We start from the raw sequence: 27,867 nt of genomic DNA on the forward strand, positions 1-27,867 counted from the left end.
AGGAATGTTTGCTCCCTTTGCTTTCGCTGAGCCGGAAAATTTTTGTGGCATTTACAGCAGGAGATCTGCCCTAAGTAAAAATAGTTTGGTTTTGAAGGCAATAAGATGTTTCATCATCGAACAGCATACAGCAATTAAATGACAGGGTGCAGCAGCACAGGAGCCTTAAAGGCATTTTCGCAATGTCCAGATCTCAAAGGGTAATGCTGCGCCCGCATCAATTTATGGGAAGAGTCTAGAGTTCACCTACATCCTTCAGACTCCTCTAAGCCGGCCGATTCCGACTTCCCTTGTTGCCTTTCTGCAATCCCCACGAATTTGGCCGGGCACCCGGGCGGCTCAGGCCCAACGGAGCATGGGCCGTGTGCTCAACCAGCCAGAAACTGGGGGCCCCCTCCCCGTTCTTATCTTTCGGGGATTCGTCTCACGCGGCCACCTACAGCTACGACTTCCTCAGGCCCTTTAAGGGCCGCTTCCCAGAGCGCAGGGCGCTGCGGAGTCCGGGGCGTGGGAGGGTTCCATGGGCGGAGCGAGGGCAGGAGTGGGTGGAGCGTGGGCGGAGCTCCGTACACGCCCGCCCGGCGCACCGCCTGCGGGGCGGTGACTGGCCCAGCCGCACCGCGTCTCCCGCTGTCTCTGCAGCCCCGCAGGCCCGGGGCCCTCTCATTCTCAGCGCTGCCCTGTCTTGGGTTCCAGTGTTCCAGCTTCTGCGAGATGACGCTCAAGGCGAGCGAGGGCGAGAGTGGGGGCAGCATGCACACGGCGCTCTCCGACCTCTACCTGGAGCACTTGCTGCAGAAGCGTAGTCGGCCAGAGGTGAGCGGGCTCCGCGAGTCCCAAGGGTGCTGGGCCGGGGCTCGGCTATTCATCTAGGGACTTTCCCTGTGCGGGGCCGTGTCCCCGGGGGGCCTGACCTTGCGGATCCTGGCCATAGGCCGGAGGCCGCGATAGCCAGCGGGGTGGGGACAAGGCCAGCGCGCGGCCGGGTTCGTATCGGGCTGCTGGTGCAGTGGATCCTTGCCCCCGGCAGTCCTTCTAGTTGGAAATCAGGAGAGACAGCGGCCTGGACAATGAGCTTATTAAGGTCAAGGAAAACTTCCTCGTGGACGGAAGTCAGAGTAACAGAAAGTCTTTAAGGAACACATCAAGGAGTAGGTCTGCCTGGTTGTTGTTGAAGTACTTGTGTTTGGATCCGCACAAATGATTGTAAAAGCCAGCTTCTGGTTCTAAACAGCTCACTCACTGTTCCTCTTCATTTAGGCAGGTCCCCTTGTGCTGTGGTGCAAAGAGGGTGGCCAGTGTGTATTTGCGGGTGGAACAAGGAATCCAGATTCCAGGGATGGATGGCTGGTAAATAGCTATTAACCTGTGTCCTCAAAGATGCCCTAAGGGTAGGTTGTGCTTATCTGTTGCTGGCAAATCTCTCCCAAACTCGCTGGTTTACAACACTGAGCATTTTCTTGTCTCTCATAGTTCGTTTTGGTTGGGCCCAGCAAGGTGGTCGTCATTCAGGGTCTGTCAGGTGGGGACACGGCTCACTTACTCATCTGGAGGTTGATGCTGGCTCTCATTTGGAGCCATGAGCCGGAAAAGCAACCAGCAGCCTCTCCCTGTGGCTTGGCCTTCCTCACAGCATGCTGGCCAGGTCCCAAGGGGAAAATGTCCAGAGAGAACCAGAGAGCCAGGCAGAAGCTTAGAAGTCACAGCATGAACATCCTTCCTAGACTGCAAGGCCTCAATTAATAAATGACTGAAGAGGTGGACATTTGGGATTTAGAGTAACCCTCCGATTTCACAGATGAGAAAACTGAAGATCCCTGCAACGTAAGGCAAACAGTAGAGCTGTAGACTCTTTGGACTGAGTGGCATTAACTCAAGGAAACAAGTAATGGGCATCAGAACTGAGGCTAGATTTTGTGTCTGCGGAGTCAAAGGTCAGTGTACTTTCTGCTGCGCCGCATTGCCTTTCCCTTTATATTCCACTCGGAGTGAGGCATTCACACCTGCCTGTCATTTCAAATCAGGATTGCAACAGCCTGGATTTAAATGAGTGCAGAAATGATACAGGCGTGAAAGATGCTATTGTTATACAGATGACAAGACAAAATTACAAGTTCTGTTACCTGATTCCCCATGAACTTGGACTTGTAATTTTTTTTCTTCCCCACAGTCAGTACTCACTTGGCTGAGCCTCAACTGTTTTTTTAAAATCTCTTTATTTATTTTTGGAAGTCTTATTGAGGTACAGTTAGCATACAGTAGAATTCATGAAATTTAATTGTGCAGTTTGATGACATTTCACAAATGTATACAGTCATGTAACGACAATCACAATCATGACAAAGAATAAACATTTTCAGGGTTCTAGAAAGTTCGCCTGTGGCCCTTGGCAGTCAGTCACTTTCCTCCACCTGGAACCTGGCAACCACTGATCTATCACTATAGATTTGCCTTTTCTGGAATTTTATATAAATAGAATCCTACAGTATGATGTATTTTGTGTCGGGGTTCTTATGTAAACCTATGTGTTCTCTTATGGGCATGCTTGAAAGATTGCCTTTTCGAAAAGAGGCCCTGTCACCACCACTGTTATGTTGTGGGCACACCCCCTGAGTAAACAGCATGTTTTGTGGGGCTTTGAGTTTATACTATAATATTGGAGATAGTCTACCAGTTAGCTCATTTGTTTGGTCTTTATTAAAGGATTTGAAGAAGATCAAATAAGAAAACTTACTAAATCCCTGAATGAAATAGCATCCAGCTGTGGCAAAGTGAGCATCTGAGGGAGAATCTTCACGTGATGAAGTGTGGCTTGACTCCACAAACCTGCAGCTTCTTATTTCTTTAGGTTCACCTTCCCTTTGGGGCTCTTACCAGTCTTTGCTGTGGCACCAAGCTCTGCCTTTCACTTGCTGCATGGCTTTGGGCAAACTGCTGGAGCTCTCTGTACCTTAGGTTTCTCTCCTTTATGAAACTGGCAAGTTTGGAAGGTTGTGGCAACATTTACGTGAGGTAATACTTGACAAGGACCTTGAGCCACACTGGGACATCCAGGATAATGACCCAGTATCCCCTAGGAGCTGCCTGCCCATTAGTAGCAGTCAGAAAGGTTTTCTATAGTGGCAAGAGTTGAAGCAGGAAAACCCGTGAGGAAGTTGTTGGCTTCAATAGAAATTATAAAATTATTTTGCTGAAAGTTTCATTAAAGGTGTCACTTTATGGAAAAAGGCTACCGATTCAAAACACAAAGTTTCACTTCCAATTATAATCCACATTTAATACTGAAAAAATATTGTCTAAAGATAATTTTGCAATAGGTTTGAATGTAGCCTGTCTCCCCTATTTAAGTATATCTCCTTCCTTAGATAAACTATTTTTTTTTTCAATGTGGTCTAGGCAGGTTGATGGAGAAACTGATTTTATTAGCTCTCTCTGGCCTTGTTCTTCACAGTAGTGCCCATTAATGCACATAAAAGTAGTTGTAAAATTCCTGTTACTGCTTTCCTCTTCGGGCCTGTTTGAAGCAACTCTTTCCCCAGGACCTGAAGCAATAGGTTGAGAATCCCTGAAAATTCACTTAGGCCTATCCCACATCAAAAAAATCACCTAACAGATAAGTCAGGCTCCAGGCAAATTTCCACTAAGAAAACCTGTTTCTTGGTTCTTAGGGCCATCACATGCAGCATTACTCCCCACTGGTGGCCATTGAGTGTGACGCAGTGTTGTTTGTTGCCTACTCCAGGTCTGCTGCTGGAACTAGGAGGCAAATAAGGAAGGACACAGACATAGAAACAAATACGGAGTAGTGTGGTGGTGATGTGATAGAGGCAGGCGTGGAGCGCTGTGGAGCAAGGAGGGGCACCCAGCACGGTGGGGCTCTTGCATTTCCCAGTACCTAGGCTGTAACTGACAAATAGCACTCGGGCAGAGGGAATAGCCTGTGCACAGACACCAAGGTGCATGCCAGGTGTGGCACCTTCTGCGATGGGAGGAGGTCGAGTCTATGGTGTGCATGATCACTGACTCTGCTTCTGACTAGTTATAATTTCACCTGAGAAAGAACTTTTGCTCCAGACTTGGATCTTGCTGTTTCGTTTGCAAAGGAAATGTTTCTGTTCAAGGTTTCTCTTTTCACAGAACTGATACTAGAAAGTAAAGTGTAATTTTCAAATTATGCAATCCTCTGCCCAGTCTCCCCAGTATGTGGTGTGGTCTCAGCCAGTCAGCCTTTCCTATCCTTCAGTTCCAGGAACTTCATGACTTTTCTTCTGTTCTTCTTTTTTTTTTTTTTTTTTCTTTTTTGAGACACAGTCTTGCTCTGTCGCCCAGGCTGGAGTGTAGTGACGTGGTCTTGGCTCACTGCAACCTCTGTCTCCTACTTTCAAACGATTCTCCTGCCTCAGTCTCCCAGCTAGCTGGGATTACAGGTACCTGCCAGCACACCCAGCTAATTTTTGATTTTTGGTAGAGATGGGTTTTCGCCATGTTGGCCGGGCTGGTCACAAACTTCTGATCTCAGGTGATCCGCCTGCCTTGGCCTCCCAAAGTGCTGGGATTACAGGTATAAGCCAGTGTCCCTGGCCATTCATGACTTTTTTTTCAAAACCAGAAGGGCTTAGGATACCTTGTAGATAAGAATCTGCTTTTATTGTGGCTAAGTAGATTCGAGTTTCATCATGAACGTTCTATTCTTTTCTAACTCATTTGTTCTCCCTACTCAAGACACTGAAGTATAATAGAATATCAGGAACAGATATTTCAGGTTAAGATCAATTCCCTTAAATTGGAGTTTGCCAACCTGGGCACTGTTAACATTTTGGGTCTGATAATTCTGTTGTAAAAAGTAATAATACCTCGCCGCTAAGTTGTGACAATCAAAAATGTCCTGAGACAGTGTCAGGAGGGGAGACAGTGTCAGGAGGGGAGACAGTGTCAGGAGGGGAGACAGTGTCAGGAGGGGAGACAAAATTAGTCGATGCAGAGAGTTTTCTCAGAAGCAGTGAATTGCCTCTAACCTTTCAACGTTGCTAAAAAAGAACTCTGAGTGTGGAGTGTAGAAAGGCAAAACTAAATAGCCATATTTCCAAGATTGGCTGGGGTAGAGGAAGTGACGCCAGAGGAGGGGAAGAGGAACTTTCGTAACATAGAGTTTTGCTTTTCTTTTTTTCTTTCATATGAAGAAATATATACATGAACAAAACTCATAATAGGTTTTCCCTCAAAAGTTATCTTCCTTGCGAGGCCTTTTCTGCTTTATTTTCCTCCTTAGCACCTGTCATCATCTCTGAATATTCTGCACAGTGCAGAGGCAGCCTTTATGTGAGCGACACAGCACCCGCATTCTCTCCCTGTACCTGCACAAACTCCAAAGTCCATGCTTATAGTTTAACCTCTGGAGTCTGAGGCTTACTCATCCTTTAAGCTCAGACAGGTTTCTGAACCATTTCATGTCTTCAAATATTGACCATAGAATGGGGATGAGCATTTGATTTAACGAGTGTTGTTATTTGCACACAGCTCTGGCACTGGTTTAATGGCGGACTCAGCACCAGGTATCTGCAGCCTTGTGTTTCTTCTGTGTGGACCGGTGCTACTTGAGTTTCCTGTTGTTTCCCCACCTCCGTCCCGGCCTTGTGAAAGCAAAAGCCTTTGCATGTGTACTAAAAGCATGGGGTAGATAAAGCTCATTGGAAAGGGATCTCTAGAGACTTGGCCTTTAGGTTGATGTGTGTGTTCCCAGATGGATTTAGTACCTGAGAAGCAAAGCACCTGGTTAATGTATGATTTTACAGTACCTGCAAGAATATCCTGGCTCTTAGGCCTTCCTCTCTCCCTAGTTCCTCTCATTTGTGGTTAAACATTGCTAATCTTTTTCTAATACTTCAGAATACCCTTGGCTTTCTCAGTTTCGCTTGTTTTTTTCCCGAAGTGGAATAGGATACTGCCTATGCAAAGAGAGGGAATTTGCGGGCACCTGGGGCCAGGGCTTGCTGGGCAGCTGTCTGGCATCCTCTCGCCGTCTTGGACTTGGCTTTCTAAGTCTCCACGTGGGAGCAGTTGGCAAAAAGCCTAACAGTAGGCTGAGCAAATGTTTGTTCTTTCCTATGTTCACTGTCACTTAATCTAATTGTTTGGATTAGAAAGCCAACTTCAGTTGCCCCTGCTCTATTTACCCCTACCACCACCTGCCCCCGCCCAGTTTGTTTTTCATCTCTTTTTAAATTCCAACTTCCTTTGAGCAACTGCCTCTGCCCTTTGAACCCTGCAGATGTTTCCTCCGCAGGGGCTTTCAGAGCGGCAGGCATTGCCACTCCAGCACTTTGTCTGATTAAAGGCCAGATGCTGCAGAACAAAGGCCAGACATGGAGTCATGGGTGGGTGTTTATTCCCTGGCTCCTCCTGAATCCCAGCAGTCATCCTTAACAGAGCCACTTCCGCCCTGCCTTGTCACTGGTCAGGGGCAGGCCTGCCATAGCTCTGTGGCCTCCTGTATCCAGTAGAGATGATGGTGGCTGCTTTGAGGGGATGATGTGGAGGTTGTGAAGTGACCTCTGAGAAATAGAATCTAGTACCTTTGACCTTTATTATTTGTTCAGCATTACTCATGTCACTTACAGTATATGTCTGCATATCTTTTCTCCTATGATACGTCAGTAATGAGGAGACGTGGGGACTAGTTGAAGGAGTTCTGTAAGATGAGGTCTCAGAGAAGCTGACCCTCCCTTTCTGAGAGTCTCATGAAGACAGGGTGGCTCAGGGACAAGTTGATGGGGGAGAAAATTGTGCTTTGCTTTTGGAAAACTTATTGTTGCAAGTGTGTACTTTAGTTACCACGTTGAAAGTTTCCGTTTTTCTTAGTCATCATTTGCAACTTCTGGGTAAGCGTGATAATGACTCTTAGTCATCGCAAAGAGGAACATCTTGATGGATAAGCACATCTGAAAGACCAACCTTTGGGATAGCAACTCTTGAACTTTTCTAGCTGAAATGTGTTCTGCCTCTACTAAGCTTTGCTGAGTCTTTAATTTAATTTAAAGGCTGACATGTAAAAAGCAATCACTGTAATAAAGCTGGATAAGAAGAATATAACATAGCTGGGCATGGTGGCTCACACCTGTAATCTCAGCACTTTGGGAGGCTGAGGCGGGTGGATCACCTGAGGTTGGGAGTTTGAGACCAGCCTGACCAACATGGAGAAACCCCATCTCTACTAAAAATACAGAATTAACTGGGTGTGGTGGTGCCCGCCTGTAATCCCAGCTCCTCGGGAGGCTGAGCCAGGAGAATTGATTGAATTCTGCATATCTTTTCTCCTATGATACGTCAGTAATGAGGAGATGTGGGGACTAGTTAAAGGAGTTCAACTAGTTACAGTGAGCTGAGGTTACAGTGAGCTGAGATTGTGCCATTGCCCTCCAGCCTGGGCAACAAGAGCAAGACTCTGCCTCAAAAAATAAATAAAATAAAATAAAATAAAATTCCTCTACCCACCACCACAATAAAGATACAGAACTGTTCTATCACCCCAAAGACCTCCCTCCTGCTGTCGCTTCATAGTCACACTTGTCCTCCTCCCTACTCCATCCTCGCAACCCCTTGCAGCCACTACTCTGTTCAATGTCTCTATGATTTTGTCATTTCAGGACTGTTATATAAGTGGAATCATATAGTATGTGATGTTTTCAGATAGATTAGCTTGCTTTCAGTCAGGATAATGCCTTTGAGATGGATCCCAAGTTGTTTTACTATCAATAGTGTTTTTTGTTTTAATTGCTGAGAAGTGTTCTATGGTATGGATGTACTACAGTTTAACTGTTCACCTATATTTTGGTTCTTTATAGGTTTTGGCTGTTGTAAATAAAGCTGTTATGAGCATTCATGTATAGGCTTTTGAACAGACATGAATTTCCATTTCTCTAGGTGCCATCCCTGGGTTGTATGGTAGTTGTGTGTTTGGTTTTTTAATAAAGTGTTCAACTATTTTCTAAGGAAGCCATATCACTTACATTCCCACCAGCAATGTGTGAGATACCCAATTTCCCCTCAGCTTCACCAGTTATGAGTATTGTCACTATTTTTTATTTCAGCTGTTCTGATAGATGTGTAGTGACATATCATTGTTTTTTTAATTTGCATTTCTCCCTGATGGCTAATGATGTTGAATATCTTTTTATATCCTCATTTGCCATCTTTATATATCCTCTTTGGTGAAATATCTGTTCATGTTTTTTGCCCATTTTCTAATTAGATTGTTTTTACTGTTGAGTATTGAGTACTCTCTTTTTATATTCTATATACCGGTCTTTTATTGGATATGTGGTTTGTAAATGTTTCTGCCAGTCTGTAGCTTGCTGTATTTTCATAATCTTCACATGGGCTTTCACAGAACAAGAGTTTTTCATTTTGATGCGGTCCAATTTACCAATTTTTCCTTTTATGGATCTTGCTTTTGGTGTCATGTATAGGAACTTTTTGCCTGGCTCTAGATCCTGACAAGTTTCTTCTATTTTTTCCAAAAATATTTTCTAGTTTTGCACTTTACATGTAAGTCCACATCCATTTTAGAAGGTAAAGTTCAGGTCAGCATTTCCCTTTTTGGCAATGAGTTTCCAATTGCTGCAGCACCATTGAGTTGCTTTTGCATCTTTGTTAAAAATCAACTGGGCATATCTCTGTGGATCTGTTTCTGGGTTCCCTATCCTGTTCCATTGATCTGCGTGTCTCTACCATGTAGTCTTTATTGAGACTATACTACAGTAAGTTTCAAAACTGTGCAGACTGGGTCTTCCTACTGTCTTGTTTTTCAAAATTGTTTTAGCTTTTCATGGGCCTGTACCTTTCCATCATGTGTATGATTTTTAAAGGGGCAAGTCTAGACATGCTTTTAGTGTAACCTACATGGACCAAGTGAGTGAAAACTCTTATGTATAAGAAAAATAACACCCCAAGTGTAGGGTGATCGGTAGCCAACACTGGCTTCTGGATGAGGCATCAGTAGGGAATGTGAGAGCTGGGGCCACCTGGAGAGCGGTGCCAGATTTTCCGGTACTTTAAAAAGAAGTTATAGTCCCCTGATTTTTACTAAACAAAACAGAGACATGTGGTTGAAATAAAACAGTTTGCAACTTCTGCTTTGGTGGTTACCCTTGGAACTTTTTCTTTTCTTTTTCTGGAAATAGGGTCTCACTCTGTTGCCCAGGCTAGAGTGCAGTGGTGCTATCATAGCTCACTGCAGCCTTGACCTCCTGGGCTCAAACGATCCTCCTGCTTCAGCCTCACAAGTAACTAGGACTACGGGCACACGCCACCACACCTGGCTTGGAACTTTAAATTATGCATTCATTCCTTCATTTATTGTCCAACCAATGCAGATACTACTTCTTGAATCCCCACTTTGTAACAGAACAAGATTACAGGCCTCTTCCCTTCGTTTTTTTCTCCCCTTTTTACCTGCCAACTTCCTATCATGTACATATGTACCTTAATATTGTCATGGTGGTGATATTTACAGTCTGTTATTTGTTTCCAAGTGAGTTCTAAAAAGTAAAAATCAGTAAGTGGTTTTTATATTGTTATAACTGGTTGCCGATCCAACATCCCACTTCTCACTTATAGATCCCTGATCTTGTTTGGGATGGCAAGATGCTCAACTAAACTAATCTTCCCAGCCTCTTTTTTAGCTGGGACGGCTGAGTTCCACAGTTCTGGCCAATGAGACAAGAACCACAAGCCTCACTTCTTTTGGGGGCCTCTGAGCCCTGAATCTGCTGTTTTCTGCAGAGGGCACAGTTATCCCCTTGGCTGGTGCCTCCGGTATGCACATTCTAGGCTCTAGCTGTCTCAACTCTCCTTGGTCGTTCCTCCGTCAGCTTTCTGCCTTCTAGAAAGCTATTGAAATCCTGGCCAGGCGTGGTGGCTCATGCCTGTAACCCCAGTAGATTTGGGAGGCCGAGGCAGGCAGATTACCTGAGGTCAGGAGTTGGAGACCAGCCTGGCCAACATGGTGAAACCCCGTCTCTACTAAAAATACAAAAATTAGCCAGGTATGGTGGTACATGCCTGTGATCCCAGCTACTCTGGAGGCTGAGGCAGGAGAATCGCTTGAACCCGGAAGGTGGAGGTTGCAGTGAGCCAAGATCATGCCACTGCACTCCAGCCTGGGCGACAGAGTGAGACTCTTTCTCAAAAAAAAAAAAAAAAAAAAGAAAGAAAGAAAGAAAGAAAGAAAAGTAAAGAAGAGAAAGAAATCCTTCAACCCTGATGACTTTTTGTGGGTTTCTATTTCCCTCCTCCCCTTAAACAGGGTCAAGGCTGAGGCAGGACAAGATCCATACAAGTACTTGAACCTGAGTCCCAATCACTTTGGAAACTTCTTTTACTAATTTCTTTTATTAAAGTAACACAAGCACATAATACATAATTTGAAAGGTATAACTTGATACACAGTGAAAACAATTTCCTTCTCACCCCATCTTATAGCCACCCAGTTCCTTTCCCTAGAAGTAACCACTGTTTCTTATGTCTCCTTCCAGACATAGTTTATGTATTTTCATTTATTTTATTTTATTTATTTTATTTTTTGAGACAGGGTCTCACTCTGTCACCCAGGCTAGAGTGCAGTGGCATAATCACAGCTCACCGCAGCCTTGACCTCCTGGGCTCAAGCAATCCTTCTGCCTCAGCTTCCCGAGTAGCTAGGATTACAGGTGCACACCACCATGCCCGGCCAATTTTTTTATTTTTTGTAGAGACAAGGTTTTACTATGTTGCCTAGGCTTGTCTCAAACTCCTGGGCTCAAGTGATCCTCCCACCTCAGCCTCCCAAAGTGCTGGGATTACAGGTGTGAGCCACTGCGCCTGGCCAGTTTATGGATTTTTAAGCAAATATGAATATAATCATTCTTTCACTCTTTATGATGAAGCTAATATACCCTTCATCGCATCATTATTATTTTTTGCTTAACAATAAATCTTCAAGATTACCCTCAGAACTTCCTTTTCATACCTGCATGGTGTATCCCAGGTATCATAAGTCAATTTTTTAATATAAGCCTATCTTAGACAATTTTGTTATAACAGCAATGCCATATGACTTGGTGTCATGTGAGTTTTTTGAAGTTCTAGTTGCTAGACAAGGCAGTTTCTAGTTGCTAGACAAGGCGGTTTCTCTTTCTCAGTACTTCCCTCATTGAGGTCACCTGATAGTGAACATTACTTCAAACCTCACCATGTTGTGTTTTTGTTTGTTTGTTTGTTTTTGTTTTTGTTTTTTTTCTGAGACAGGGTCTTCCTCTGTTGCCCAGGTTGGAGTGTAGTGGTATGATCATGGCTCACTGCTGCCTTCAACTCCTGAGCTCAAGCAATCCTCCTGTGTCAGCCTCCCGAGTAGCTGGGACCACAGGCTTGCACCACTACACTCGGCTAATTTCAAAATTTCTTATAGAGGCAGGAGTTTCACCATGTTGCCCAGGCTGGTCTCAAACTCCTGGGCTTTAGTGATCTCCCCACCTTGGCCTCCCAAAGTGCTGGGATTACAGGTGTTAACCACTGCACCTGGCCCAAACCTCACTATCTTATCAAAGTTTCTACTTAGAAATCAGAGTCCCTTAGAAATGATGTAAGCCTCTACTCCAGACTTCCTTGTCTCTCGTCTTCTAGTCCTTTTTTAGGCTTTGGGCAGGCCAGTGGACACTGCTCAGGAATACATGTATTCCCTTCTAGGGACCCTTCTCCTTCCCCACACAGTGAATGGCACACTCCTCACAGTTCTGCCTATTGGGAAGATCTTCCCTCCTTACTGTTTTGAGGGTCACCTCTGGGTATGACTGGAATGCAGCTATCCTCTATTTTCAGCAGATCCTTCCATAAGCCCACTTCAGGCATATACCTCCTCCTCCTCCTCCTCCTCCTCCTCCTCCTCCTCCTCCTCCTCCTCCAAGTGGCTATATTATTTTTGATTTAATATTTTATCTGGGGTGGGAAGGGAGCGTTTTCAGAGGTTTCCATAGTTTTTCCCCATTGTGATTGCTCTTACCCCAGGCCCTGGGCTTCTTAGACATTAACAGATCAGTAAGATGAGGAAAGACCAGCAAAGCAAACTGAGAAGGAGTGTTTTAAGGAGAAGAGAGCAATCACCTGTGAGTGATCCACAGGTGATCCACCATGTTGTGGTGTAGCAGTAGCCATTCATTCCCATTGATGTGGGATATCCACTGGATATGCCACAGTTTATCCATTCTACTGTTGATGGACTTTTGGGGTATTTTCAGGTTTGGGCTTTTAAGAATAGTGTTGTTCTGGAAAGGGCACACCACTACTTTCCTGGAATTCCTGCCAAAAATGCAAAATCCCAATCTAATCTTTAAAAAAACATCAGATGATAAACCCAAACTGAGAGACATCTACAAAATAACAGGTGTGTACTCTTCAAGAATGTCAAGGTCATGAAAGAAGAAATTTTCCAAATTAAGGAAGAGTAAGGAAATGTGAAAAATGCATGATTGGATTCTGGTCCTAGATTGGATTCTGGGACCAAAAAGTCCTAGATTGGATTCTGTACTGGGGAAGAAATATATAGCTATAAAGGACATTCTTGAAAGGGTTGGCAAAATTTAGATATGAACTGAGGACCAGATGACAATATTGTGTCAATGTTAAATTTTCAGTTTTGAAAATGCTCGTTCCTAACATGTAGAGACACTTATGGGTAAAGGAAAATAAAGTCTTTAGATTAAGCTCAAATGGTTCAAAATTAAATTTTATAATATTTTAAAAGGGTACTTGCTGCTCTTGGAATGGCGCCAAAAAGATGAAAGAATTGTATAGTAACACCCATATAGCCACATCTCCTAGATTCTACAATTAACATGTTGCTATGTTTGCTTTATCACATTTCTATCCAAAAACTGCCCATCTGTCTACCTTTTTTTCCTGGTATTTCAAATAATTTTCAGATATCAGAGCACTTTACCCCTGAAAGCTTCAGCATGCATGTCATTGGCTTGAGTTCACTGCAGAGTCACCTGACTATAAATGTATGGCTCTGTTTTTGCACTTTCTGTTCCATTACATTGGTCTTTTATCTTTCTTCTTACCACAGTGCCTTGAATTACTTTAGATTTATAATGAAGAGGTCTTGCTGCCTGGTAGAGTAACTCATTTAGCTTTGCTGTCTTTGAGATTAGGGGAAGGAGTCACAGTGGCAATGTATTATTGTCATCACCGTGGTTTGGGGTCCAGTCCTAAGCACCTAATTGTACAGGTAGAAGTTCTTTGTAGCCTAAGAGGTGATTCATGAGAAACTGATGTTAACCTGAATTACCTTTGCTGCTGTGTGACTGAGAGCATCAGGTTGTTCAAGGAAATACAGAGGAGAAGGGGACATGCCAGAAACCCTTGGAGCCTGAGGTGCTGCAGGATTCAGAATCTTTCTAATTTTGTTATATATTATGTAATCCCCCAAGTAGGATCCAGGGGAGCACCATGTAAATCAAGGCACATTAATATTTCTGCAGCAACCTAGATAAACATGTCTGTTTTACTTATTTTTAGAGACAGGGTCTCGCTCTGTTGCCCTGGGACTATAGCTGGGACTACAGGTGCACACTACCACACTTGGCTAACATGTCTATTAAGTTGGAGAAATAAAGCTTACAAACAGCTTCATGTTAATTCAAATAAGAATGAGGCCAAACTTATGAAATAAGTTTTCAGAGCTTTTGAATGTTAGAATTGCAGATTGTGGACTGACTGTGGGCCTTGCTCCTGATTTCACACATTGCTTTGTTGTTTTGACTTGACAGGCTGTATCACATCCATTGAATACTGTGACTGAGGACATGTACACCAACGGGTCTCCTGCCCCAGGTAGCCCTGCCCAAGTCAAGGGACAGGAGGTGCGGAAAGTACGACTCATACAGATTGAGAAGGTCACAGAAGAGCCCATGGTAATCCCTCGTCCTATTGTTGCTCACCAGTGACTCTTCTGGCCCAGTGAAGGAGGCTGCTCATGGAGTTAGGGAATTGGCCAACCCCAATATTGTCTTTTCATCCTCATCTCAAATTCCTCCTCAAAGCAGGCTTCATGCCTGTTCTAGCTGAGGACTATCCTGGGTATAAATAGAAAATGCTTTTCCTGAGAAATTGCCATAAGTTATTTCTAAAATAACCTCAGAAAGACCTTAAAATAAAGCTTATCATGCCATTATCTTTATTTCAGGGAATCACTCTGAAGCTGAATGAAAAACAGTCCTGTACAGTGGCCAGAATTCTTCATGGTGGCATGATCCATAGACAAGGTACTCTGTGGGAGCTCTGGGTGGGGTTTTATTCAGGGATTAATAATTTACTCCCTGTTCAGTGGTGTGGGGCATGAAGCTTACAATCCTCCAAACTGGTAGCATTTTTGTGAGTGTGCCAAGAGACTTTTTGTAGCTTAATAACTGGCTCTGTAGAATCACTACATGATAAGATCTCTATGTGAATTGCCCAGTGCGACCATCTCTCTATCTGAGCCTTCTTTCACACCTATTTATACCAATATTTTTCTAGTAGTTAATATTTGAACAATTGCCACATGCCACCCATTGCATTAGACTCGGAAAGGACAGCAGTACCATTTGGTAGCATTTTGGAGTTTGAGCTAAACAACAAAGAAACATGGAGCTTGCTGGTGAAAGAGGAGTACTGAGTTCTTTGCCTTGCTTTGTTATTCTTTTATTTTTTATTTTTTTTTATTTTTTTATTTTTTGAGACGGAGTCTCGCTCTGTCGCCCAGGCTGGAGTGCAGTGGCCGGATCTCGGCTCACTGCAAGCTCCGCCTCCCGGGCCCACGCCATTCTCCTGCCTCAGCCTCCTGAGTAGCTGGGACTACAGGCGCCCGCCACCCCGCCCGGCCAGTTCCTTGTATTTTTTTAGTAGAGACGGGGTTTCACCGGGTTAGCCAGGATGGTCTCGATCTCCTGACCTCGTGATCCGCCTGTCTCGGCCTCCCAAAGTGCTGGGATTACAGGCTTGAGCCACCGCGCCCGGCCTTTGTTATTCTTTTTAGTATATACATCTGTATCATAGTCTGGAGTCAGTAGCCACTCTAGTTCCAGGAATTTGAGGACAAGGTGTTTTACTGTGCTATTGGACTACTGAGGCCAAGGAGGATGAGACCATCTTAAACTGTCAAGTCAAATGTTTTCAATCCTGAGTATTTGACACAATCTGTTTCATAACATGCTGTAAATCCTGGTTTCTCTTCTGTGGTATCTTGAGTTACATCGACAGCTCCTGTTTGAACTTTTGTTCTTTTGTGGATTGATTTTTCATTTCATGGCAGGCTCTCTTCACGTGGGGGATGAGATCCTAGAAATCAATGGCACAAATGTGACTAATCATTCAGTGGATCAGCTGCAGAAGGCGATGGTGGGTATTTTCTATGCTAGATGAAGACCTTCCATTGTCTCCATAAGTGCTGATCCACATTGGTATCAGTGACCTCGTCTTTCTGTCAAAGTATTTGTACCTTCTTGAGGGGGCTCTTTTCACTGCTAGTCTTTATTTTGTGTAAGAAATGATAATTTTCTGCCTTTATTTCATAAAATTCTAAAGCAGGGCAAATAACCCCGAACATCAATCTGGTATTCCATGAAGTAATGCCAAATGAAGTAAAGCAAGTTATCATGTGTATAGTAGAATCCCATTTTTGTTAAAAACAAACAATACATATGTATGTATATGTATAATGTATGTAAATATTTGTAATCCTTTCATTGGTATGGGGAAAGGCTTGGATATATATGTGCCGTAGTTCATTTTTAGGAACTTCTTCGGGACTTTTTGGGGAGGAAAAGTTTTTATTTATTTATTTATTTATTTATTTATTTATTTATTTATTTTTTGAGATGGAGTTTCGCTCCGTCACCCAGGCTGGAGTGCAATGGCGTGATCTCGGCTCACTGCAACCTCCGCTTCCTGGGTTCAAGCGATTCTCCTGCCTCATCCTCCCGAGTAGCTGGGATTACAGGTACCCACCATCACGCCTGGCTAATTTTTGCATTTTTAGTAGAGACGGGGTTTCACCATGTTGGCCAGGCTAGTCTCGAACTCCTGATCTCAGACGATGCACCCACCTCAGCCTCCCAAAGAGCTGGGATTACAACAGGCGTAAGCCACCGTGCCCAGCTCAGAAAAGTCTTTAGTTAGCTTTTCTTTGTTACTCTTTGCATGTCTTCATATTGTTATGCTGCTTTATGGGGCATATGATACTTTTGTATTAAAGGAGGAATTGTCCTACAGAATCTCAAAATGTAAAGATGGTTGTTGGGGAAAAAAACCTGGGACTTTGAATGAATGATCACATCATTCAACTGAGTTTTCTGTACAATTTTATGTCCATTTTTTTAAATAGAAAGAAACCAAAGGAATGATCTCATTAAAAGTAATTCCCAACCAGCAAAGCCGTCTTCCTGCACTACAGGTGGGTGGGCACCATTTTCTCTGTTGTCATGATGGCAGGAGTTGGGCCATTTGTCTTGTATTCTTTGAAATTTGATTATAAGGGATAAGTTCTAAGTATCTCACAAGTGTGTAGCTGCTTGGCTCAGGGTCCCATTATTCCCTGCCTGGTATAAAATACAGGAGCCCATTCCCCTTTCCTCAAGGGAGAACATAGTGACGACAGTAGTAGAGAATGAATGAGCCTTTGCTGCTAGTGATCAGGTAGGAAGGGAGAGGGTAATCTTATTCTACAGATGTTAAGGAATCAATACAACTCCAAGAGGAAAATGGGTAAAGGGAATGAAGAGATCATTCACAGGATGAAAACTACAAATGAGCGTTGAACATATGAAAAAAATATTTTATCTTACCTGTCATCAAAGAAATGCAAATTGAAATATGCATGGGACACCAGTTTTCACCAAGCAAATTGGCAAATAGCTTTTAAAATAGCAATAATAAAGCCCTGTGATTGATAGTGGCGAAGTAAAGAAAGAAAGAAGATAGAATCTGTTGAGCACTCATTGACAATTTATTGAGGATCTACCATGTACAAAGTACTGTGCTAGAACATGGAGGTGACATAAAGAGAAATGGTTCCCAGTTTGCACACAGCTCATCAGCCAGTAGAGGAATAGATTGGACAGGGCCATGGCAAGTCAATGTGGAAGAAGGAGATATTTAAAAGAATACATCTGAAGTTTCTATTGCAGGTTACTTGTAGTATGATGGTATAATTTTCTTAAGTAAACTTTTAAATTGAAGTTTTGGCATATATGGGTATATATTCAACAAAGGGCACACATCACAAGTATAAAACTGGATGAATTTTTCACAAACTGAATACACCCATGCAACCAGCACCCAGCTCAAGAGACAGAATATGCCAGCAGCCTAAGACCACCGCCCCCAGCCCCACCATGCCTGTTTCCTCAAGGCCCACCATAACCCTGACTTCTAACAGCAGGGATGAGTTTTGCCCCTTTTTGAAATGTATTAACATTGAATTATACAGTATGAATTCTTTGGTGTCTCATTTTATTCACTCAGTATTATGTTTATGGGAATCGCCTATATTGCTTCATTCTCATTCATTCATTGTATGAACATGCTACAATTGATTCAGTCAGCTTTTTTGGTCTTACGAAGTGCTGCCATTAACCAAACAGGATCTAATTCAGCAATATGAGAAGATTTACTGCCTGAAGGGCAATGAATTCACCACGTTAACAGAAAAATGGAGAAAAATCATATGATTTTTATGCATGTGTTTTGTGCATACATCTATGCCTTTCTTTTGAGAGTAGAATTGCCAGGTTGTAGCATATGTGTGTCTTCATCTTTAGATGATATTGCCAAATAGTATTCCAAAGTAGCTGAACCATGTGACATCCCCAGCTGCATAGTATGACGGTTCTGGTTATTCTATATTCTCACCAATACTTACCATTCTCTGATTTGTTTGGTTTTTTTTTCGCCCTTTGGCCATCCTGATGGTGGTATCACATTGTGATTCTAAAAATTCTCTAATGACTAGTGAGGGTAAACTCCTTTTTATATGTTTTTTTTCCACTTGGGTATCCTCTTTTGTAAGATACCGATTCAAGGCTTTTCACTGATTTGATTTGTAGGAGTTCCTCATATATTCTGGATAAGAGTCCAAGTATGTTCTCTTCTTCTGTGGCTTATTTTCTTCATGGTTCCTGTAGATGACTAGAAACTCTCAATTTTAATGAAATCCAATCTACCACTTTTTTCTGATTAGCACTTTTTACGTCTTGTTTTTTTTTGTTGTTTTTTTTTTTTTTTTTTTTTGAGACGGAGTCTTTGCTCTGTCGCCCAGGCTGGAGTGCAGTGGCACGAACTCGGCTCACTACAAGCTCCGCCTCCCGGGTTTACGCCATTCTCCTGCCTCAGCCTCCCGAGTAGCTGGGACTACGGGCGCCCGCCACCTCGCCCGGCTAGTTTTTTGTATTTTTTAGTAGAGACGGGGTTTCACCGTGTTCGCCAGGATGGTCTCGATCTCCTGACCTTGTGATCCGCCCGTCTCGGCCTCCCAAAGTGCTGGGATTACAGGCGTGAGCCACCGCGCCCGGCACGTCTTGTTTTAAAAGTTTTTACTTACTACAAGGTTAAGAAGATATTCTCCTATGTTTTCTTCTAAATGCTTACTTGTTTGATTTTTCACATTTGGATCCACAACCCATCTGGGATTCATTGTTATACATATTGTAAGGTAAGAGGTCAAGATTCCAGTTTTTCCATATGGATACCAATTGAACCAGTATCATTTACTGTACACCATCACTTTTGTCATGAGTAATATTTACAGGCCTATTTATTCTTTTCCATTGTACTGTTTGTTTATCCCTATGCCAAACCTGCATGTCAATTTGGATAAAAGAGGCATCTGTACCATATCTCAGTGGAAGTGATGATAGCAGGCATTTTTGTTTATTTTTCCATCTTAAAGGGAAAGCTGGCCAGGTGTGGTGGCTCACGCCTGTAATCCTAGCACTTTGGGAGGCCAAGGCGGGTGGATTGCTTGAGCCCAGGAGTTCGAGACCAACCTGGGTAACATAGCAAGACCCATGTCCTTTAAAAAAAAGGGGGTAAAGCTTTTAATCTTTCACTGAGAAGTATGACGCTGGATGTAGGGTTTTTGTAGGTATTCTTTCTCACAATAAAGAACTTCCCTTCTATTCCAAGTTTGCTAAGAATTTTAATCTTGAATGGGTTTTGAATGTTATCATAGGCTTTTTCTGCATCTATTGAGGGGATCATATGATCTTTTTCCATTTTTATGTGAATGTGGTGAATTTATTGGCCTTCAGGTAGTAAACCTTCTTATATTGCTGAACTAGATCCTGTTTGGGTGTGATTTATTATACTTTGTATACATAGCTAAATTTGACTTGCTAATATTTTGTTTGGCGTTTTTACATCTCTGTTGCAGAGAGAAATTGTAAGATTCTTGTCAGATTTGTGTATCTTGACCCAATTTGTTTACAGTAGGACATACTCTGATGCTGGTGTTTCTTTTGAAGCTGCCGCCTGCAGTTCCTTTTGCCTTCTTTTTAGATGTTCATGAGAGCACAGTTTGACTATGATCCCAAAAAGGACAATCTGATCCCTTGCAAGGAGGCGGGACTGAAGTTTGCTACTGGGGACATTATCCAGATTATCAACAAGGATGACAGCAATTGGTGGCAGGGACGGGTGGAAGGCTCCTCCAAGGAGTCAGCAGGATTGATCCCTTCCCCTGAACTGCAGGAATGGTGAGCCATTTTTGTGCAGGTGGAAGGGCCATGTGCCTGCCACAAATAACTTAGCTTCAGAAAATCTGTCATTTTGTTTGTAGTTTCTGTTTCTCGACCAAGGAGACCTCCTAGATTTCCTGGCATAATGGGTGGGGGAGGGTTTAACCATGAGTTGATAAGCTGGGCTGAGAGGCAACTACAGGCAAGGGAGCCCAAATAGCTCTTCATTCCTATGTGGGCCTCTTGCTTCCTTAAACGTTTTCCCCATAGTTACAAAGCACATGACAGTGCTGGGACAGAGCCCTCCCTGGTCTCCTATCTCCCAAGCTAGTGCGCTTCTACCAGCCATACTGTTTCTGGGATTTCCTTGGAGTCCTGCAGAAAACAGGCACATTTAAGTATGTGTCCTTTAGGCATATTTCTGGTACGTAGAAGAAATAATTTCTGTCCCCGAGTCAGATTGCTCACAGAAAAATTCACAAAACAGTTCCAAACTATAACATATCCAACACTGAGCCTCCCTCTGCCTGTGCAAAATTACCCCAGTGTAAAGATTACAACCCTTGTGCGGTTGACATTGAATAGAAATATTAGAATCTATTACATGTAGTAATACAAGTTATTGTTTTGTGAAGCAGTTGTTTTAGATATATATGTGTGGGGTGTGTGTATGTGTTTTGTTTATAGATGTATGTGTAATACTGGCTTGCAATGTACAGTGTATTTCTTAGAGTGAGGTAGGGTCATAAAGGTTTGAGACCTTTATGGTCTAGACCAAAGAAAGCACGTTGTTTGTGCGTTGTGTCCAGAATGTGCTGACAGGTACTGGATGACACAGACTCAAGGGGCCAGGTCCCTGACTGAGGGCAGGGCACAGTGCAAGATGCACCAAACAGCGTATGGGGCGCTTTGCACACATTATGTCCCACTGTAACGGACACTCAGAGAGTGAAGGGGATTAGGGAATGAGTGACTAGGGGGTTATGAGGGGAGGGGGAGGAAAGCTGACCCCTTGATTGTCTTTTCCTACCAGGCGAGTGGCAAGTATAGCTCAGTCAGCTCCTAGCGAAGCCCCGAGCTGCAGTCCCTTTGGAAAGAAGAAGAAGTACAAAGACAAATATCTGGCCAAGCACAGCTCGAGTAAGCTTTCTGAGCCTTCTTGCCCCAGGCTCCTCCAGCATTCGTGTGTTTCCCAGTCTCTGTAACCAGCAGAAAAGGGGAGGTGGTGCAGTGTGCAGCGGAAGGCACATTCTACATAAAGCATATAATTTATTCTGGTTTCTTTTTATTGAATCCATCTTCACAAGCTTGCCGCAGTCAGACCAGTGGAGGTAAAGGAGGACTAGTGGTCTGCCTACACCTACTCATCACCCCACCCCTCACACAGAAGTAGATGTGGCCAGAATATCTGTGGTGGGAGAGGAGAAGTGGGGCAAGAACACAGGCCAGAGGGAGAGGCCAGGACCAGGTCATAGGAGCTTCGTGCACCCTCCCTAGCGTTTTAAATTTTGTACTACAGACTGTGGAGCTAGTGAAGGGTTTTGAGCAGAGAATTCACACGGTCAGCTTTCCATCTGCATTTCTCTTTCTGAGATGTCACATGCACACCACCAGCCAGGGAATGATCGTGGCAGTCTTGGGTTGTGAGCAGGTGAGGGGGTGGAGAGTCAGGATGACACCAGGTCTCCATCTTGAGCAGGTCTCCTGTCCTCATCTCTTCTCTATAGTTTCAGTATCTTCTAAGATAAGGGACATTCAGGCAGAACAGAGATAGCGTTGGCATTCTTCAGCTCTAAGTGCCAAGGGAACATCTGATACTGAAACTATAGAGAAGAGATGAGGACAGGAGACAAGAAAAGTTGGCTCAGAGAGATAGAGCAAGCAGGAAGAGAGGGTCCAAAAGTTAGATAAACTCCTGTGCTCAAAATTCCCTCACCACACTAAAAATACAGTCCGAAGTCCTTCCTTCACACCAACCTCCCTGGCCTCATCTCTAGTCACTTCCTCCCTGCTTGTTGAGATATCGTGAGGTTCTTTCCCACTTCAGAGTGTGGAACACTGTTCTTCCCAGCTCTGGAAATGAACACTGCTTGGTTTTCTTTGTCTCTAGTTTTTGATCAGTTGGATGTTGTTTCCTACGAGGAAGTCGTTCGGCTCCCTGCATTCAAGAGGAAGACCCTGGTGCTGATCGGTATCTTCTCATTGCCCCATTTGCACATTTCTGTCTTTATTTTCCTGCCTGCATCATGTGCCCACCCCAAAAAAAGGCAGTGAGGAAGAAAATAAGTGAGGTCTCTTGGGTTCTCCACATAGAGCAGGTGTAAGGAATTTTCTGAATCCTCACATGCACCCCATCTGGGTCCACCTCACAAGTGAAACTAAACCTTATAAGTTTCTCTACTATTTAGCAACGAATTCTTTTTGGTTAGGTTTCATGCTGGCAGGTCCGAAACAAGGTTTTGCTCTTTGTTCATCTGTCCACTGGCAGTAATATGCTTTTTAAAGCAAATATGTTGGAGTGCTTCCCTAGCATTTTGTTAGTATTCTGAGCTGTCAGTCACCCATATAAGCCTTGGAAGCTCCCTTCCCCCAAGCAGTGACTCTGACCTGAAACAGAGTAAGTCCTTGCTTCAAACCCAGGTATGCAGGCTTTGCCTCTGGCGGGCTGCTCACCTTCCTGTCTTTAGAGTTGAAACTTTAGTTGGTTAGAGGATCTACATTAAACTAGAAGTTTTGGTAAAATTTCTAGTAAAAACAGTGGCTTAAATTCAGTTCCATTAATTTTGAAGAAATTTTAGAAAATAACCAGAAAGCCTCATGTGTTTGCTGGCTCCTCTGCAGAAGTGACAGTTACATTCTGAGTCCCAACCCTTAGTCCTCAGAAAGAGCCTTCTCCCCGAAATGGAAAAAAGGACCTGAAGCCCCTTGGTGGCCCCAAATCTTCTGACAGCTTAAAGGCCCTGACCCCAGCCCACATGGAACCCGAACTCATGTTCACCTGTTGGCAGCTTTGAGTGCCGAGAGAGGAAAATCTGTATCTTATCCCCGATCCCTGCTCCTCTCCCCGTTTTCCAAAAGATGTTCTCTCTCTACACAGGAGCCAGTGGGGTGGGTCGCAGCCACATTAAGAATGCCCTGCTCAGCCAGAATCCGGAGAAGTTTATGTACCCTGCCCCATGTAAGTAGCTCATAGGCACTGTGGAGGGGAGGTGACAGGCTGAAGGACAGGGCATCAGTAGCACTTTTTATCACAGTACCACTCTCCATCTGAAATACCATAGTGTTATTTTATTTTTTTTAATTATTTTATTTTAAATGTTTGATTATTAAAACTAAATATGGAAAGAAAAAAATTTGTGCCCACAATTCCTCCACCTAACAGAATAACTGTTTTCTTATTGTTATTCGTGCTGTTTGTCTACATAACAGAAGCTATAGTAAACATTTTATACTGCCTTAAAAATTACTAAGTATTAAAGTTTATACATATAACTTTGTCATTTTACTTTTTAAACATTTTCTCATGTTTCCCTGCAATTTGCCTAATTCTCTTTGAGAATGGTTTTATAGTCCACTGAGTGGATGTCCTTGGTGGATTTCCTTAGCTAGCCCACTCTTGATATTCAGGCTGCCTCTCATTTTCATGGAATGTCTTCTAAATCAAAGCAGTGCCTAGGAAAGGCCCAAACTATCTCAACAGCAGTCCTAGATACGGAGGAGAGTAGCGCCGGTGATCAGGTGAATTTGATAACTCTTCCATTCCAGAAGTGATGCTGCATGCTATAGTTGTGTATGTTCCCAGAAAGAAATACAGTCATTCCTCGCTTAATATTGTCAATAGGCTCTTCGAAGACTGTGACTTTAAGTGAAATGACATATAACAAGAAACAGTTTTTTTACTCATCAACAATACAATGAAATGAAGTTGAACTAAACCGTGTTATTCAAGGACCAACTGCATGTGATTTCACTTAAAGTCACATTTTCCAAGAACCTACTGATAATAATATTAAGTGAGGAATTACTGTACTGCTAAGCAAAATAGAAAACCAGATTCTAAACCTCATATTGTTTTTTTTATTATTATTATTCTTTCTTCATTTTGCTTTTTTACACATGGATCATTGAAAGTTGTCTCCTTGCCGGAGGGACATAGACTTATTCCAGGTTCGCATTAGGAGCAGAAAGCAAATGGCCCCAGGAGTGAGTGGGGAAGCAGAAATAACCAGTACAGGCTCCTCCTTCAAGAGAATCACACGTGGTTGTAGATTGAGGAGAAGGGGCCAGGTGAGAGACAAGTGTGATCTGGGAGGCAAAGTAGACAGTCAATGGAAGATGGAAAGAGGGGAGGTTGGGAGGATTGTGTTTCAAACTACAATATCTGGAGCATATTTTACTGATTAGACAGTTTATACAAGTAATAGAAAATAGTCCAACTTTTAACAACATGAGCTGAGAGTAAACTAAAGTACTCTTCTTTCCAAGTCATGAAAAGGAAACCTTAAATATATTTCCAAGAGATCCTGAGCATAGTCTATAGATCTGTTTTAAAAATATTTTCTGCTGTTTTCATTTCTGAGTTTCAATATTCCTAGATTTGGAAGTTTGAGAGATGTAACTTCATCTAGGGAAAATGATAATAGGAATTTTCTATGTTAGGCTTTGCCCCTTAAAAATTGAATGTGTCCTGGGCAGATGGAGGGATTTCCTGGTGTACATCACTTTCGAGCATCAGCTCTTCAGGAACCCCTGTATTAAAGTCAATGCACCAAAGGCAGCTAGGATTTCAATACAGACAACCATGGTCCAAGCCCTCATGAAAGGGTGAGGACCTGGAGTTTGTCAGGGATTTGGGCTCTTGTACACAGATACAACACGGCCGCCAAGGAAGAGTGAGGAAGATGGGAAGGAGTACCACTTTATCTCAACAGAGGAGATGACAAGGAACATCTCTGCCAATGAGTTCTTGGAGTTTGGCAGCTACCAAGGCAACATGTTTGGCACCAAATTTGAAACAGTGCACCAGATTCATAAGCAAGACAAGATTGCCATCCTTGACATTGAGCCCCAGGTGGGTAGGCACGGAAGGGCAGGGACGGATGGGCTCAGCCACACAAGGGATGGCGAAGAGAGTGCTGAAAAAGATAGTGCTCCTTGGGAATCTTCTGGGAGCTCAGGATTGCTTCAGCACTTTTAATGGGGTCAGCCTGGAACAAGGACAGTAGTACTGGGAAAGATGGAAAGTAGTATTGGTAAAGTTCAAAGCTGCTAATTTAGAAGGAATCCATTATGACAGCTATGCAGGTTTTTTGTTTTGTTTTGTTTTTTGTTTTCACTTTCCTTTTCTTCCTTCCTCCCCTTCTTTTTTTTTTTTCCTAGACCCTGAAAATTGTTCGGACAGCAGAACTTTCACCTTTCATCGTATTCATTGCACCTACTGACCAGGGCACTCAGGTGAGGAGAGGTTGTGTGGGTTGGGTAGGAATTCACTTTCTCCGGGCCTGCCCAGACTAGGACTTCAGTCCAGGTCATTGGCCAGAGTGCTGGCTGGAGGTCACAGCTCCAGCTGGGCTTCCTCCAGGGCCAAGAAGCCAAAGGGCATGCACATTCATTCGAGCTCTTAAACCACTAGCTAGGCTGGTGCCTATGACAGGTAATGGGGACAAAACAAACCAGACCCAGTCATTGTCCCGGAGGCACACAGTTCCAGGGGTAGAGATGGACAGTTGAGCAGATCCTGATACTGGTGGGATGCAGGCTCTGGCAGGGGAAGCTGTGATGGACAGAGGTGGCACTGAACCTGCCCTGGGGTGCAGTATGGCTGTGAGGAAAGACAGAGGGGCCAGGAATATATTGAAAAGCCTGCCCTGCTCCTCTGCCCAGCCCTACCCATGCACTTTGCTACACTGTGCTTTTTCATTGAACAATGGACACCTTTCCCTATCAGGGTGTGAGGAACTCTTTTTCTCAATAGCTGCATGGTCTTCTACTGCATGCATGTGTAATGACTTAACCATTCACCTGTTGATAGCCATTTGGGTTGCTTTCAAACACTGATTATAAAGAATACTGCAATCAGTAGCCCTGTGCATATAGCATATGTGTGCAAATATATCTGTAGGAAAAACTCCAAGTAGGATCACTGGGTCCAAGAGCACATGCACTTAGAATTTGGACAGGGACTGCCAAACCACTCCTTTAGGATTTGTAGTCCCTCCAACCACCTGTGAGAGTGCTTGTTTCTCTTTGCCTGTAGCATGTTGTCTTTTCTTTTTTTGCCAGGCTACTGGCGGGAAAAATGGTATCTCATTCTTTTTTACTAAAAGAGATGATTGGGTACTTTTTCATATGAAGAGCAATTTGTATTGCCTTTTCTGAGAATTATCTGGTCATGTCCTTAGCTCATTTTTCTGCTGAGTTATTGGCCTTTGATGTATAGGAAGTCTGTATTAGGGTAATTAGCCCTTTGTAGTATCAGCTGTAATTTTTTTTTTCCCAATTTGGCATGTCTTTTTGCTATGCAGACATTTTTACTTTTATGTAGTTACATAATTTGTCTTTCATGGCTGCTTGGTTTTAGGTCAAAGAAAGAGTCGTGAGATATATACACACACATTTTTAAATTTTGTTTTTTGTAGAAATGGGGTCTCACTGTGTTGTCCAGGCTGGTCTTGAACTCCTGTGCTCAAGCAATCATCTTGCCTCGGCCTTCCAAAGTGCTGGGATTACAGGTGTGCTCTGGGATTAGAAATCACCTTTATCTGACTGGGTGCAGTGGCTCACGCCTGTAATCCCAGCACTTTGAGAGGCCGAGGCGGGCGGATCACCTGAGGTCCAAAGTTCGAGACCAGCCTGGCCAACATGGCAAAACCCTGTCTCTACTAAAAATACAAAAATTAGCCAGATGTGGTGGCGCACGCCTGTAATCCCAGCTACTCGGGAGGCTGAGGCACAAGAATTGCTTGAACCCAGCAGGCAGAGGTTGCAGTGAGCCAAGATTGTGCCACTGTACTCCAGCCTGGGCCACAGAGCAAGACTCTATCTCAAAACAAAACAAAACAAAATCACCTTTATCTTTGTTTTAGTATTGCAGCTCTGGTGGTTGTTGAAATGGCTCTTCCATGTTCAAACGGCATTAATAGGAGATGCTGGTGAAGTCCATGCTGTCTCTGCATAGCTATTGGTTCTCCAGAGGGCTCTGATTGGTCAGGGTTAGCTTGAGATCCTCTGAGAATTGCCATGGTCTTTTGAGATTGCCTCTTCATGCCCTATATTAACATTCTTTCACAATGTCTTCCAAGTTTGACTCTTCAAGTATGATGCACAGCTGAGCAGCGCTAACAGTTGCTCTTTAAAATCTGTCACTGGCCTCTCTGGGCTGGGGGTGGTGCAGCTTGCTTCATCTGTGGCTTTCTTCTTTGCAGACAGAAGCCCTGCAGCAGCTGCAGAAGGACTCTGAGGCCATCCGCAGCCAGTACGCTCACTACTTTGACCTCTCACTGGTCAATAATAGTGTTGATGAAACCCTTAAGAAATTACAAGAAGCCTTCGACCAAGCATGCAGTTCTCCACAGTGGGTGCCTGTCTCCTGGGTTTACTAAGCTTATAGAATGGGGGAACCCAATGTATGCCCCTCTCCAGCATCTGGAACTCCACCCCCCTTGCTTTAAGACAAACAGGGCTGCTCCAACTAGTTTTGTGTCAGCTTCCAGCTCTCTGCAGCTATCCTAATTAAGCGAGTAGGGTTCGGTCTTCTTGCTCAGGCTCCTGAAGGCTTGGGATTTGATTTTCCTGATGGGGCCCCAGTAATCTGGATTGCAAAAGGATTTCTAGAAATTGGGGGTAAGCAGTACTACCAAAACGTCACTGCTAATCAATGATGATGCACAGCAAAAGCAACGACTCCATCCCTCTAAAGCCTGCCCTCCTTTGCCTTCAACTGTATATGCTGGTATCTCGTTTGTCTTTTTATTTTGGAGAAAGCGTTTTTAACTGCAACTTTCTATAATGCCAAAATGACACATCTGTGCAATAGAATGATGTCTGCTCTAGGGAAACCTTCAAAAGCAATAAAAATGCTGTGTTAAAATGCCAATGACCTTGTAACTCTGGGTTTCCACAC

General features: G+C 43.6%; 1 protein-coding gene across 3 annotated transcripts; it reads left to right on the forward strand.

The window, feature by feature from the left end:
* Positions 1 to 576: 576 nt before the first annotated feature.
* Positions 577 to 27,840, forward strand: MPP1 (MAGUK p55 scaffold protein 1). Of its 3 annotated transcripts, none has more exons than XM_007993181.3 (12): positions 577 to 816; positions 13,803 to 13,946; positions 14,219 to 14,297; positions 15,326 to 15,411; positions 16,397 to 16,465; positions 19,567 to 19,763; positions 20,779 to 20,885; positions 21,856 to 21,936; positions 22,843 to 22,923; positions 24,614 to 24,816; positions 25,125 to 25,199; positions 27,170 to 27,840. In XM_007993181.3, exons 1-12 carry the CDS (start codon positions 715 to 717, stop codon positions 27,344 to 27,346), a joined length of 1,401 nt encoding a protein of 466 aa, XP_007991372.1. In that variant the 5' UTR covers positions 577 to 714; the 3' UTR covers positions 27,347 to 27,840. The 3 variants fall into 3 exon arrangements, with proteins under 3 accessions (XP_007991372.1, XP_007991373.1, XP_072869380.1); XM_073013279.1 differs by lacking the exon at positions 577 to 816 and adding an exon at positions 1,843 to 1,934; XM_007993182.3 differs by lacking the exon at positions 16,397 to 16,465 and having other exon boundaries at positions 579 to 816.
* Positions 27,841 to 27,867: the final 27 nt, after the last annotated feature.

This window comes from Chlorocebus sabaeus, chromosome X (genome assembly GCF_047675955.1).
Source record: "Chlorocebus sabaeus isolate Y175 chromosome X, mChlSab1.0.hap1, whole genome shotgun sequence".
Taxonomy (NCBI): domain Eukaryota; kingdom Metazoa; phylum Chordata; class Mammalia; order Primates; family Cercopithecidae; genus Chlorocebus; species Chlorocebus sabaeus.